Genomic DNA, 12,936 nt, shown 5'->3' on the forward strand with positions numbered 1-12,936 from the left:
CTCTTCTCTAGAATTCGATTTTGTGTATGGCCTGCAAGATGGATCACTACAGAAAAACTGCCCCACAAAGCTGATGATGAATAATGTGGCAAGGAAATCTACAAGTGGAAGGAATATAATTACAAGGGGTTTGGAAATATTTCCTTCTTGGAAATAAAAAAGACAGGAACTACCGTGGAATGAGATGTGTAGTATCATTATTTTCGTGCTGTTTCTTCCTCATGCTAACTTAAAGAAAGAAAGCTTAGAGAAGAGAAAAGTTTAGAATGAAAGAAGAAATTAAAGAAGTCTGATGTCAGATTATTGCCCCAAAGCTCAGAGAATTGGCAGCTAACAGGCTTTTTGCAAGAAAGAGTTTTGATATTAAGTGACAGAAATAGATATGTATAAAAGCTTTGACATTCTATTACTATGTTGTTATACGCTGTTGTTACTAGGGAAAATTTCAAAAAATATGCATAAAATGGTAGAGGACAGTATCATGAACCATCATGTACTGGGTCAGTCAGCTTAAACAATGATCAACTCAAGACTAATCTTGTTTTATTGAGATAAATTTTGAAAAAAAAAAAAACAAAACACGGGGCTCCTGGGTGGCTCAGTCAGTTGAGCGACCAACCTCAGCTCAGGTCATGATCTCGCGGTTGTGAGTTTGAGCCCCGCGCAGGGCTCTGTGCTGACAGCTCGGAGCCTGGAGCCTGCTTTAGATTCTGTGTCTCCCTCTCTCTCTGCCCCTCCCCTGCTCATGCTCTGTCTCTCTCGGTCTCAAAAATAAATAAAACATTAAAAAAAAAAAAAAAGAAAAAGAAAGACATTGAAGTTTAAGTAGTTATTTCTTTGTGGCACCTGAAGTTCTCCCTTATAGGAGTCAAGGAAGGTTATTTTAATTGTGCTGGAGATACCTATCCTCTGCCTCTTACTGTTCCTCAAATATTACCTAATTGTCTTTCTGTCATAAACTTAGTATCTGAAATTTGAGTTTTTCAGCTGTCTATTCTATTATACTCAAATATTTTTAAAGAATATATACCTTAGTCCTGAAAAAAATTTCTGGCCTTAGACTACATGTATTTTCCAGTACTAGGATATATAAAATAGATTAAATATATTGGTTTTAGCTAAGATAATTTGGCTTTAATTAAAATTCATTGATGGGTAACAACTGTCACTTGAGAATAATCAGTCTTTATAAAATACTTACCAATATTAGCATAATGTTTCTTTTCTTGTGCATTAGTAGATAGCTCATACATGTCTCCATAAGCGCGAGCAAACCTCCAAATAAACTCTATTTCATCTCTAAACTGAAAAGAAAAAATAGCACTATACATTAGATTAACTCAGTCACTTGATGAAACTATAAATGTTTTCCACTGTAACTTTTAAAAAATTAGGCAGATGAACTGGTATTTATAGATGACTGAATCTAATCACGTGCATACAATGAATTTGTGCATAAAATTTGAATTTTAAATTCAAATATTCAGGCTACAAAAAGTGATTTAATAGGGTTACATTTGGATCTCAAAAATAATGAATGTTATCCAGACTCTATCTCTACACCAACATGGAAGAGAGAATTGATAGGTACCAGAATTTGTAAGTTTTCCCTGGTGGTAGTATCTTCTTCTTATTTCTAAGTTACCTACCTTCAATATGATGTCTCAGTGAGCATTAGAGATCACATATACTCGAAAGAGCAGTCACATTTTTAACCTATATTACCTAAAAATATAATCATAATGCTGGAGATTTAAAAACTTTTAAACAATCTGTTTAGAGTTGCTGAAGCCTCAGACAAAGGATGCTCATGGGAAAGAAAGATTCATTGCTCACTGGGCTATTGAGAACCTCTTCTTACATCTGTCCTTTCTTTTTTCCTTCCTTCCTTCCTTCCTTCCTTCCTTCCTTCCTTCCTTTCTCTGTCTTTCTCCTTTTTTCTTTTTCTCTTTTTATTTTTCTTTTTTTTGGTGGTTGTAGTGGGAAGGATGGGCTTTCCCAGTTCAGCCCAATGTTAAATGTTGAAAAACGACCATTAGTAGAAATGGACTGAAATACTGTACTGATAGCTGTTACATTAATACCTACAAGACAGAAAACTTAAAATGTAGTTTTTCTTGCCCCAAGAGGAGTATGTCTTATTCTTTATCTTACAGAGTATGTATTAAATACAACAAATTAATAAATATCAAATAAAAATAAAACTGTATAATCATATCTCTGGTTCTCATATTCATGATCTTAGAGCATAACAAACTCTTAGATTTACTTTTTTAAAGTTTAGTTTAGATTATAGAAAAATTTTGCATCAACCAATTTGGCTTGGGTAAACTAACCCAATTGTTACGGTCATAACATAAATGGGATAGCAGATTAAATAAAAATTAAAATCATACAGATGCTATTATCTCACATCTCTTACCTTTTCTTTGTGGTCACAAAGTAGTTCAAAACTCTCCATCTTGCTAGATTCATTCATACGTAAATTATCAACCTTCTGAAGAAGGACATCTAAATTTAATTCCTCTATGTGTGTGTTAAATGCCTTAGGGACAGGAAAACTCTGTTCTTCTGTGTCAGTATTAGCTGTAATATACCTAAAATTGCAGAAATAATAAATAATGATCAACTCTCTTGAAAGTTATAATAGCCAGAGTGATCCTTTTAAAATGCAAGACAATATGCTATTAGTACAGGAACAGATGAGTGACTAATGGAATAAAACAAAGGCCAGAAATGGATCCATACATATATGGAAATGTGGTACATGACAGAGTTGGCAGGTGAGATCAGTGGGAAATTAAGGGATTGACCAGGGGGGGGGGGGAGGGGGCGGGGGGGAATGGCTACTTCTATAAAAAACCAATGAAATTGAATTTCTATCATATAATATAAAAACAAGTCTGGATGATATAAGGAATTAAATGTTAAAAATAATTTTTTAAACTCTAAGTAGAGAGTATAGGTGAATACCCTTTAGTCTTTGGAGCAAAAATTTTTCTTCACCAAAATATGAAAGCATTAATTATAAATGATTATTAATTACACATGACTAATCAGTTTGACTCTATTAAAATGAAAAACTGTTGCTAATCAAAAGACACTTTAAAAAATATAAAAATGCAAAATAAAAACCAGGAATGGATAGTTTTGCAACACAACTGGAGAACACGGATATCAAGAACACATAAATACTTTCCTAAAATTCAATAATAAAAACTCAGTGAACTCAACAGAAATATGCTTGAGAGATATAAATAGGCTTTCCCAAATGAGAAAATACATATAGTCAATAAACATAAGAAAAGATGTTCAATGTTCAGCCAATTAGAGAAATACTAGCAAAGACCACAAAGAGATATTGCTTTAAGCTCATTTTGTTGATAAAAGGTAAAAAATCTGACAATACCAAATGCTGGGGAGGAAGTCAATCCACAGGATCTGATGAAGTGTAAATTGGTGAAACCCTCAGGAAAACACTTTGGAATTCTCTTTTAATACTGAACTTTCACATATGCTAGGACCCAGTAACCCAGGTCTCTTGCCTATGTGCAGAAAGAGATGTATAATAAAAAGAGCAGTACTTTCAAATAGCAAACACCAGGAAACAAACTAAATGCCCATCAAAGAGTGGATGAATATTACACAACAGTCAAAATGAAAGAAACACAGTGATGTGCAAAATTATGAAGGAATCTCTTTTTTAATGTTTATTTATTTATTTGGAAAGAGAGAGAGAAAGAGTGTGTGCATGCACATGCAGTGAGGAGCAGAGAGAGAAGGAGACACAGAAGCCCAAGCAGGCTCTGTGCTATCAACTCAGAGCCCAACGCAGGGCTTGATCTCACAAACCGTGAGATCATGACCTGAGCCAAAATCAAGAGTCAGACACTTAACTATCTGAGCCATCAGGTGCCCCAATATGAAGGAATCTTAACAAATTTATATTAAGTGGAAAAAAAAAGCTCTTAAAATTATATACAACACAATCCCCGTTCCATAAAAACAATCGAAATTAAATGTGTTTTAAGGAATATACACATGGATGCAATAAAATGATGTATTAAAAAGAAGGAATGAACAATATACATTATAGGTTCAAGATAATAGTTATCTTCAGGTGAGGGGAGGCAGGGGAGCCAAATGTTTGATGAGAACTACTGTCTACATCCTATCTTTTGTTTTAGGACGTGGTTTCATGGATGCTTTCACATTATTTATAATAACTAACTAAATGAATAAAAGTGGCACATGCATGGACCAGTCTGAGAGTTTGTAAGAGCTAAAAGTAGTTTTAGTCCAATTCTACGCACCTGAGGTATAAGAAGAAAATAATAACCAAAAGGTGTAATTAGTTGAATATCAGGCATAATACTCTTTAGAGCAAAAAGCTTTAAATCTAAAGAGAGACACAAAACACTAAAAATGGTTCACCTTATGATAAAGAAAGAGCAGTTTTAGACTTCTATGCATCTACAAACACGGTCTCAGATATATAGAAAACACAAATTAACACATACGAGGAGAAACTGAATCCACTATCAGAATGGGAGATTTGTAACATAAGATTCTAAGTAATTGATAAAGTGTGAGAGAAAGTAAGGATACAATTTAAACACCGTATGAACTAGCTTAAATGCAATCGAGATACTAGAACTAGACACAGAACCCCTGGAAAACAATGTCTCTTCCAGTATATATGGAATATTTATGAAAACAGCCACGTACAGAGGGCCATGAAGCAAGCGACAAATGATAATAATCTATTGTGTAGACCACATTCCCTGTTCACAATGCAAGTAAGTTAGAAATCACCACTAAAAGGTAGGAGAGAAAACCCCAATATTTAAAAATAATTGATGTGGCTCAGTCAGTTAAGCGTCAGACTTTGGCTCACATGAGCTTGTGGGTTTGAGCCCCGCGTCAGGCTCTGTGCTGACAACTCGGAGCTTGGAGCCTGCTTCAGATTCTGTGTCTCCCCCTCTCTGCCCCTCCCCCACTCGTGCTCTGTCTCTCTCTCTCTCTCTCTCTCTCTCTCTCAAAAATAAACATTAAAAAATTTTTTTTAAATTAAAACAGTTCACAGCTCCAATCATCATCTCATTCATATAAAATCCTAATGAATCCACAAAAAGTTATTAGAACTAATAAACGAGTTCAGTAAGGTTACAAGATAGAAGATCAACTTATAAAAGTCAATTGTATTTCTGTAAATCTAGCAATGAACAATCCAAAAATGAAAACAATTTCATTTACAATAGTATTAAAAAGAATAAAATTCTTAGGATTGCATTTAACAAAAAATGTGCAAGACTTGTAACACTGTAAACTATAAAACATTGTTGAAATTAAAGAATACGATCTAAATGCATGAAAAGAAATCTCATGCTCATGAATCAGAAGATTTAGTATTATTATGATGGCAGCACTCCCCAAATTTACCTACAGATTCAAAGAAGTTTCTACTAAATCTCAGCTGGTAACATTTTCCCCCAGAAATGAGTAAGCTGATCCTAAATTTCATATGGAAATGCAAGGGACCTAATATGGACAAAAGAATTTTGTAAAACAAGAGCAAAGTCAGAGAATTCACACTTGCAATTTTCAAAATTTACCATCAAGTCATAGTAATCAAGATAGTACTGTCAGAAGGCTGATAGACATGGAATAGAGATTAAGGGCCTATTAAGAATTAAGGGTCCAGAAATAAACCCTTATGGTTATTATGAGCAATTTGTTTTGACAAGAGTACCAAGACAACTTAGTGGAGGAAATAATTTTATTTACAACAAATAGTACTGGGACAAATAGATATCCATATGCAGAAGAATGAAGTTGAACCTAAACCTCGCACCATATATAAACATTAACTGAAAATGGATCAAAAGTCTAAATGTAAGAGCTAAAACTATAAAACACTTAGAATAGAACACAGGAGCAAATAGTTGTGACCATAGACTAGGCAATGATTTCATAGATATGACATTATAAGCACAGGTGACAAAAGAAAAAATAAACAAAATAGATTTTACCAAAACTTAAAATTTGTGCTTCAAAGGAAATTTTTTTCATCAAGAAAATGAAAAGATAATTCACAAAATGGAAGAAAATACTTACAAATCATATATCTGATAAGGGACCTACATAGAGAACATATAAAGAAACCTTACAACTCCATAATAAAAAGAGTTGTATAAAAAAAATAACTGAACTTAAAAATGGAAAAAGGATTTAACAGATATCTCATCAAAAGATGATAACAAATGGCCAATGAACACACAGAGATGCTCAATATCTTTAGTCACTAGGGAAACGAAAATCGAAACCACAGTGAAATATCACTTCATAGCTTCTAGGATGGCTAAAATAAAAAAGACAATCACAACTGTTGATAAGAATATGGAAAAACTGGAACTCTCCTACACTGTCAATGGGGCTGTAAAATGCACACGCATCGAGTTTGGAAAAACAATTCAGTAGTTCCTCAAAATGTTTAACATGGAGTTACCATATGACTCAGCAATTACACTCCTAAGTACACATCCAAGAGAGCTGAAAACATATGTCCACACAAAAACCTGTATAGGAATGTACATAGAAACTTAATTTGTAATGGCCAAAAAATGAAAACAACCCAAATACCCATCATCAGATGAAAGGGTAAACAAAATGAATAAACGATGAAATATTATTTGGTAATACAAAGGAATGAAGTACTATTGTATGATATGACATAACCGCCCTTGAACACATTACTTAGTGAAAGGCCACGTATTATTATGATTCCATTTTATGAAATGTACAAGATAAGCAAAACCATGGAAACAGAAGGTAGAATAATGGTTGACAAGGCCTGAGGATGAGGAGAGAATGAATGGATACACAGTACAGGGTTTTCTTTTGAATAATGAAACTGTTTGGAAATTAGAGAGTGGTGATGGCTATAAAACTCTGTGAATAAACTAACTCCCACCAAATTATACACTTTAAAAGGGTGAATTTTATAGTATATGAGTAATATACTCAATAAGGACTTTATTTTTATAAGAAAAAACAAAAACATGAATAGTCCTATAGCCATTAAATAAATTAAACCAAAATCTATTTCAACACACACACACCACAGATTGAGAGAGAAAGAGAGATAAGGAGAGAGACAATCAATTTCCCTTAAGGGGAATTCTATCAAATATCCAAAGAATTAGATTTATTCAAATTCTTGCAAGGAATTCAAAAAGAGGGAAAACCTCTTAGCTCCTTTTTTGAAGCTGATAAAACTGACACCAAAATCAAACAAAGATAGTGTAAGAAATGAAAATTATAGACCAATTCCACACATAAATACAGATGTAAAAATATCAACCAAAGGTATCAGAGACATCACAAATACCAACCAAAAACTGCAACAAACGTGAAAGAATGCATCATAACCAAACTGGATTTCTCCCAGGAATTACAAGCGTAGCTTAATATTAAAACATTTCTCTAGCACAACAAGTAGAATTAGAAAAACTGCGTGATCATTTCAGTGGTTACCGAAACTTTTTTTTCAATAAATGCAATAATACCATGTTAGGACAAAGGAATACCAAACCCATAAATAAGGAATAGAAGGGGTCTTCTGAACACAGTAAAGGTTATATGCCGATAACTATAATACATTTCACACTTAATGATGAAACATTAGAAGCATTCTCCTTAAAATAAGAAATAGAAAAGGACATTCAATATTGTTGCTTCTAATCATCAATGTACTGCAGGTCCCGTTAGCACATTAAAAGAAAACAAATAAAAATTATAAGAATTGGGAAAGAAGAAACAGAAGTTTGGAGTTTATTCAATAGAAAAAAACTCTAGAAGAAAAATTACACAAAGCTAATCAACATTTATGATCAATTTTTGAAAATCAATCATGTTCTTATATCTATAAAACAAGTTAGACAATGTAACTTCACAAATTATAATATTTACAATAGCAGGAAAAATACATGGTACCTAGGGTAAAATTCCACATTGGTTTTTGTTTTTACTTTTCGATAGAAAATTATAAAAAATACTATTTGGTGACCTTAAGAATGTCTAAATAATTAGAAAAAGATACCATGGATAGGAAAACTTAACATTGAACCAATTTCACATAGCCCCAAATTTAACTACACTTTAATGCAATTCCAGTCAAAACCACAATGTTTTTTTTTTTTTTTTTCCTATGGAACTTACCTGACTCTAAAATCAATATGGAAGGGCAAGTACAAGAACAGCAAAGACACTTTTAAATAACAGCCATCAGTGCTGTAGTATAAAGGATAAAACTATAAGAAGTCAACGTGGTAATGGCATAGCAATAGACAAACTGGCCAATACAACAAAACAACATCTAGGCTAGTCTCTTCCCCACATTTAGAAACACTCAAGTGTGGGGAAACTGTTTTCCTACTTTGGACAGTAATCTTCTACTTCTAACTGGGCATTTATCAAAAATTATCAAAAAGTTTTAAAAGCAAATTTTAAAAACGGGGCATATCTAAACAGGTCTGGGAAAATTCGAACATGTGTTAATTTTGGGTTAGAGCTCAGATCTGGACTAGGCCGGGGAAAGGCAGTTCATAGATTATCGATTGTCAGAATTTTCTTTTAGCAGGTCTGGAGAGTCCCACCTTAAAATGTCAAATTTACTTACAAACATTTGTCATTTCATGTACTTTTCTGGCCCTATTTATTGCTCCCAATTTGAATAAGAACTATACCTTTTCCCCTACGCCTTCATTTCTTCTGCACAATCAATTACTTGCTTCGATAGCAACAATAGCATCTCTAAAGGTATCACTGCACTATTTAAAGAGAAAATGACATTATTTTCTAGGAAAAGAAAGTAGTGTGTTTACAAAAGTAGATCAGTAGTGAGCAGCACCAGAATAGGCAAAAACATGCCTGGCTATAGCACTGTGTCATCCCCCACATCAGGCACCCCGATCAGTTCCTTTTGTTCAGCCTTACCTAACACCTCATTCCCTCCAACATTTTTTTTCCAAAAGATACACACCAAGAGAGACTGATGTCAGCAAGATGGTGGACGGGAAGCTCTAGGCTCTCATTCTGACATGGAAACACTAGATGAACAACAGGCAGAATGAAACGGCTTTGTGGGAGATTTAGAAGCTAGTCAAAGATTTGGAACAACAAAGTGAATGTCAAATCAAGAAAAAGCCATACTCGCAGTGGTAGGAAACTTCCTGGCATTTTTGTTCACCCTTGCCTCACCCCTCCCTGGCATCATACAGCATAGACGGGAAGAAGTTGTCCAATTCCCAGCTCCTCCCTTGGGACAGGAGGAAAAGAGTGGATCTTGTTTGCAATGTCCTGGCATGTCTGATGGCTTCCTGAGAGACTGGTTTCTGTTTTGCTTGCCTTAGAGCTTAGACAGAAACGAAGGCATCATTGGATATCAGACTGGAGATTGCTAAAAGCAGTGGCAGGCACCGTGGCATGTGAGAACTATAGGAGTCTGCAAACTCATGGGTGCGTTTGTGAGAGATTATGGGGAGAGGAACACAATGAGATCTAAAAACAGGGGTAAGGCTCACTGAAATTAAGATATTTAGGGATGCCTGGGTGACTCAGTCGGTTAAGTGTCCAACTCTTGATTTCAGCTCAGGTCATGATCTCATGGTTGTGAGATTAAGCCACATGTTGGGCTCCACACTGGGTATGGAGCCTGCTTGGGATTCTCTCTCTCTCTCTTTCTGCCCCCACTCAAAAAAATAAAATTAAACAAAATTGAATAAAATTAAAATTAATTAAATTAAATAGATATGTAAAAAGTCATGTATATAGGATAATTAGGAGGAAAATACACACAAACAGGCCCAGGGAAAACTAATGACTAGAAAAGACCTGACAGTCCTTAAGCCCTTGCACTGGGCTAATTAGCGAGGGTCTTCCCCTGCATGGAGTCAATCTACAAAGGCCAGGCTATGTGGCTGTTTTTCAAATTTGTAATTTTCAACAAAAGATCATGAACCATAGAAAGAAATAGGGAAAGATGGACAAAATAAATGAACAAAACAATGAACAAAATAAATTTCCAGAACCTGACTCTAAAGAAATACAGGCTTTAGACTTACAAGACAACAATTTTAAAAACAATGGTGATAAGTATGCTCTAAGAGCCAAAGGAAAACATGGAGAGAGAACACAAGAAAATCAGGAAAACAATATATGAACAAAATGAGAATATCAACAAAGAGCTAGAAATTATTTTTTTTTAATCAAACAAATTTTGGAGCTGAAAAAATAAAATAAGTAACTTAAAAAATTCACTAGAGAGGATCAACAACATACTCAAACAAGCAGAATAAAGTATCAGCAAACTTGAAGACAGATTATTTTAAATTGATGAATCTGAAAAGTCAAAAAAGAAAAGTGAACAGAGCCTAAGAAACTCTGCAGAATAACATAAACCAGACCAATATACATATTATTAGAATACCAGAAGAAGAGAGAAAGGGACACAGAGCTTATTTTGTGGAATAATGGCCAAAAACTCCCCAAATTTAAAGAAAGATATAGATACATAAATATAAGAAGCTCAGTGAATTCCAAGTAGGATAAATCCAAAGAAATCCACACCAAGACAAACCCTCAAACTGTGGAAAATTAAAGACAAATTTTAAAAATCTTGAAAGCAGCAAAAGAAAATACTTATCACATATAAAGGATCTCTAATAAGATTATGAATGGATTTCTCAGCAGAAACCTTCTGGCCTGAAGGCAGTGGGATAATATATTTAAAGTGCTGAAAGGAAAAACAAACTGTCACCCAAAACTTCTATATCCAGCAGAACTGACCTTCAAAAAATAAGAGAGAAATTAAGACATGCCCAGATAAACAAAAGCTGACTGAGTTCTTTACCTCTAGAACTGTACTACAAGAAATGCTAAAGTGAGTCCTTCGAGTTGAAATGAAAGGACATTAGCAGCAACTTGAAGCCATATGAAAACATGAAGTTTTTGATGAAGGTAAATACGTGGATAAATTTATTATAATTTTGTTTTTTATTATAATTTTGGTTTTATTATAATTTTGGTTCATAACTCCTTTTTTATTCTTTTACATTATTTAAAAGAGAAAAGCATAAAATAATGATAAATCTGTATGGCTACATTATATATAAAGATATAATCTGTGATATCAATAACTAAATGAGGGGTGGAGCTATCAAAGGAGAAGAGGTGGTTTTTTTTAATGTTTTTATTTATTTTTGAGAGAGAGACAGAGCGCGAGTGGGAGTGGGGGGAGAGACAGAGAGAGGGAGACACAGAATCTGAAACAGGCTCCAGGGTCCGGGCTGTCAGCACAGAGCCCAATGCAGGGCTCGAACTCAGGAGCCATGAGATGACCTGAGCCGAAGTTAGAGGCTTAACCGACTGAGCCATCCAGGCACCCCAAGGAGAAGAGCTTTTGAATGCAATTGAAGTTCCGTTGGTATCAGTTTAAAATAGATTGTTATAACTTTAGGATATTATATGCAGTGCCCATGGTAAACACAAAGAAAATATCTACAGAATACACATGAAAGGAAATGGGAAGGGAATCAAAATGTGTCATTGCAAAAACTCAAGTAAATGCAAAGTAAGGCAGTAGTAACAGAGGAAATGAAGGATTAAAAAAGCTGTAAGACATATAGAAAACAAATAATAAAATGGCAATAGTAAGTTAATCTCTATTAATCAATTTAAATTAGTAATTATTTGGTCATTAATTTAAATTACCAATTAATTAGTAATTAACTTAAATGTAAATGGATTAAATTCTCCAATCAAAAAACACAGGTTGGTAGAAAAGATTTTTTCTTTTTTTTTAATTTTTTTTATTTATTTTTTTTTTGAGAGAGAGAAAGAGCACCAGCTGGGGAGGGGCAGAGAGAGAGAGAGAGAGAGAGGGAAACACAGAATCCAAAGCAGACTCCAGGCTCTGAGCTGTCAGGACAGAGCCTGACGTGGGGCTTGAACTCATGAACTGTGAAATCACAACCTGAGCTGAAGTCAGATGCTCAATCGACTGAGCCACCCAGGTGCCCTGGTAGAAAAGATTTTAAAAACCAGGAAGTATATGCTGTCTATAAAAGACTCACCTTAGAACTAAAGACACATATGGGTTGAAAGTAAAAAGATGAAATAGATGCTTCATGTAAATAATAACTGAAAAAGAACAGGGTTGGCTATATCAAACAAAAATGACTTTATGTCAGAACTTTACAAGAGACAAAGAAGGACATTATATCTCAATAAAAGACTCAATTCACGAGGATATGTAATATTCTTCATATATTTACATTAGAGGTCCTAAATATATGAAGCAAACATTGACAGAATTGAAAGGAGAAATATATAGCAACATAATAACAGTAGAAGACTTTGATATGTCACTTTCAATAACGGATAGAACAACCAGATAGAAGATCAATAAGGAAACAGAGGATTTGAATATCATTATAGAACAATTTGACCTAACAGACAAATACAGAATAGTCCACTCAACAACAGAAGAATACATTGTTCTCAAGTGAACATGGAACATTCCCCAGCGTACATCATATATTACACAAAACAAGTCTTAATGAATTTTAAAAGATTTAAAATCATACAAAGCATATTTATTGATTGCAATAAAATGAAAGTGTAAGTCAACAGCAGAAGGAAAGCTAGAAAATCCACGAATAAGTGGAAATTAAACAACACACTCTTAAACAACAAATGAGTCAAAGAAGAAATCACAAGGGAAATTAGAAAATATCTGGAGTCAAAAGAAATCAAAAACACAACATACCAAAATGTGCAGGATGCAGTGAAAGCAGTGGTAAGGGGAGAATCTATAGTTATAAATGCTTTCATTAAAAAGAAAGATATAAAACCAACAATCTAAATTTACAGCTC

At 34.0% G+C, this 12,936-nt stretch overlaps 1 protein-coding gene across 2 annotated transcripts in view; it reads right to left on the reverse strand.

Annotated features, from left to right (window-relative positions):
• RMDN2 (regulator of microtubule dynamics 2) overlaps window positions 1-12,936 on the reverse strand; it is a 74,857-nt gene that overhangs the window by 41,087 nt on the left and 20,834 nt on the right. For both annotated transcript variants that reach the window (XM_047068992.1, XM_047068991.1), the window contains exons 3-4: window positions 2,423-2,597; window positions 1,202-1,304 (exon numbers count right to left, since the gene is read on the reverse strand). In XM_047068992.1, coding sequence (XP_046924948.1) covers window positions 1,202-1,304; window positions 2,423-2,597 — 278 coding nt within the window. The remainder of the gene's footprint in view (window positions 1-1,201; window positions 1,305-2,422; window positions 2,598-12,936) is intronic.

Source organism: Lynx rufus, unplaced genomic scaffold, assembly GCF_022079265.1.
Source record: "Lynx rufus isolate CCGP_SWC_20201006 ecotype Redwood Valley unplaced genomic scaffold, mLynRuf1.p SCAF_8, whole genome shotgun sequence".
NCBI classification, from domain to species: domain Eukaryota; kingdom Metazoa; phylum Chordata; class Mammalia; order Carnivora; family Felidae; genus Lynx; species Lynx rufus.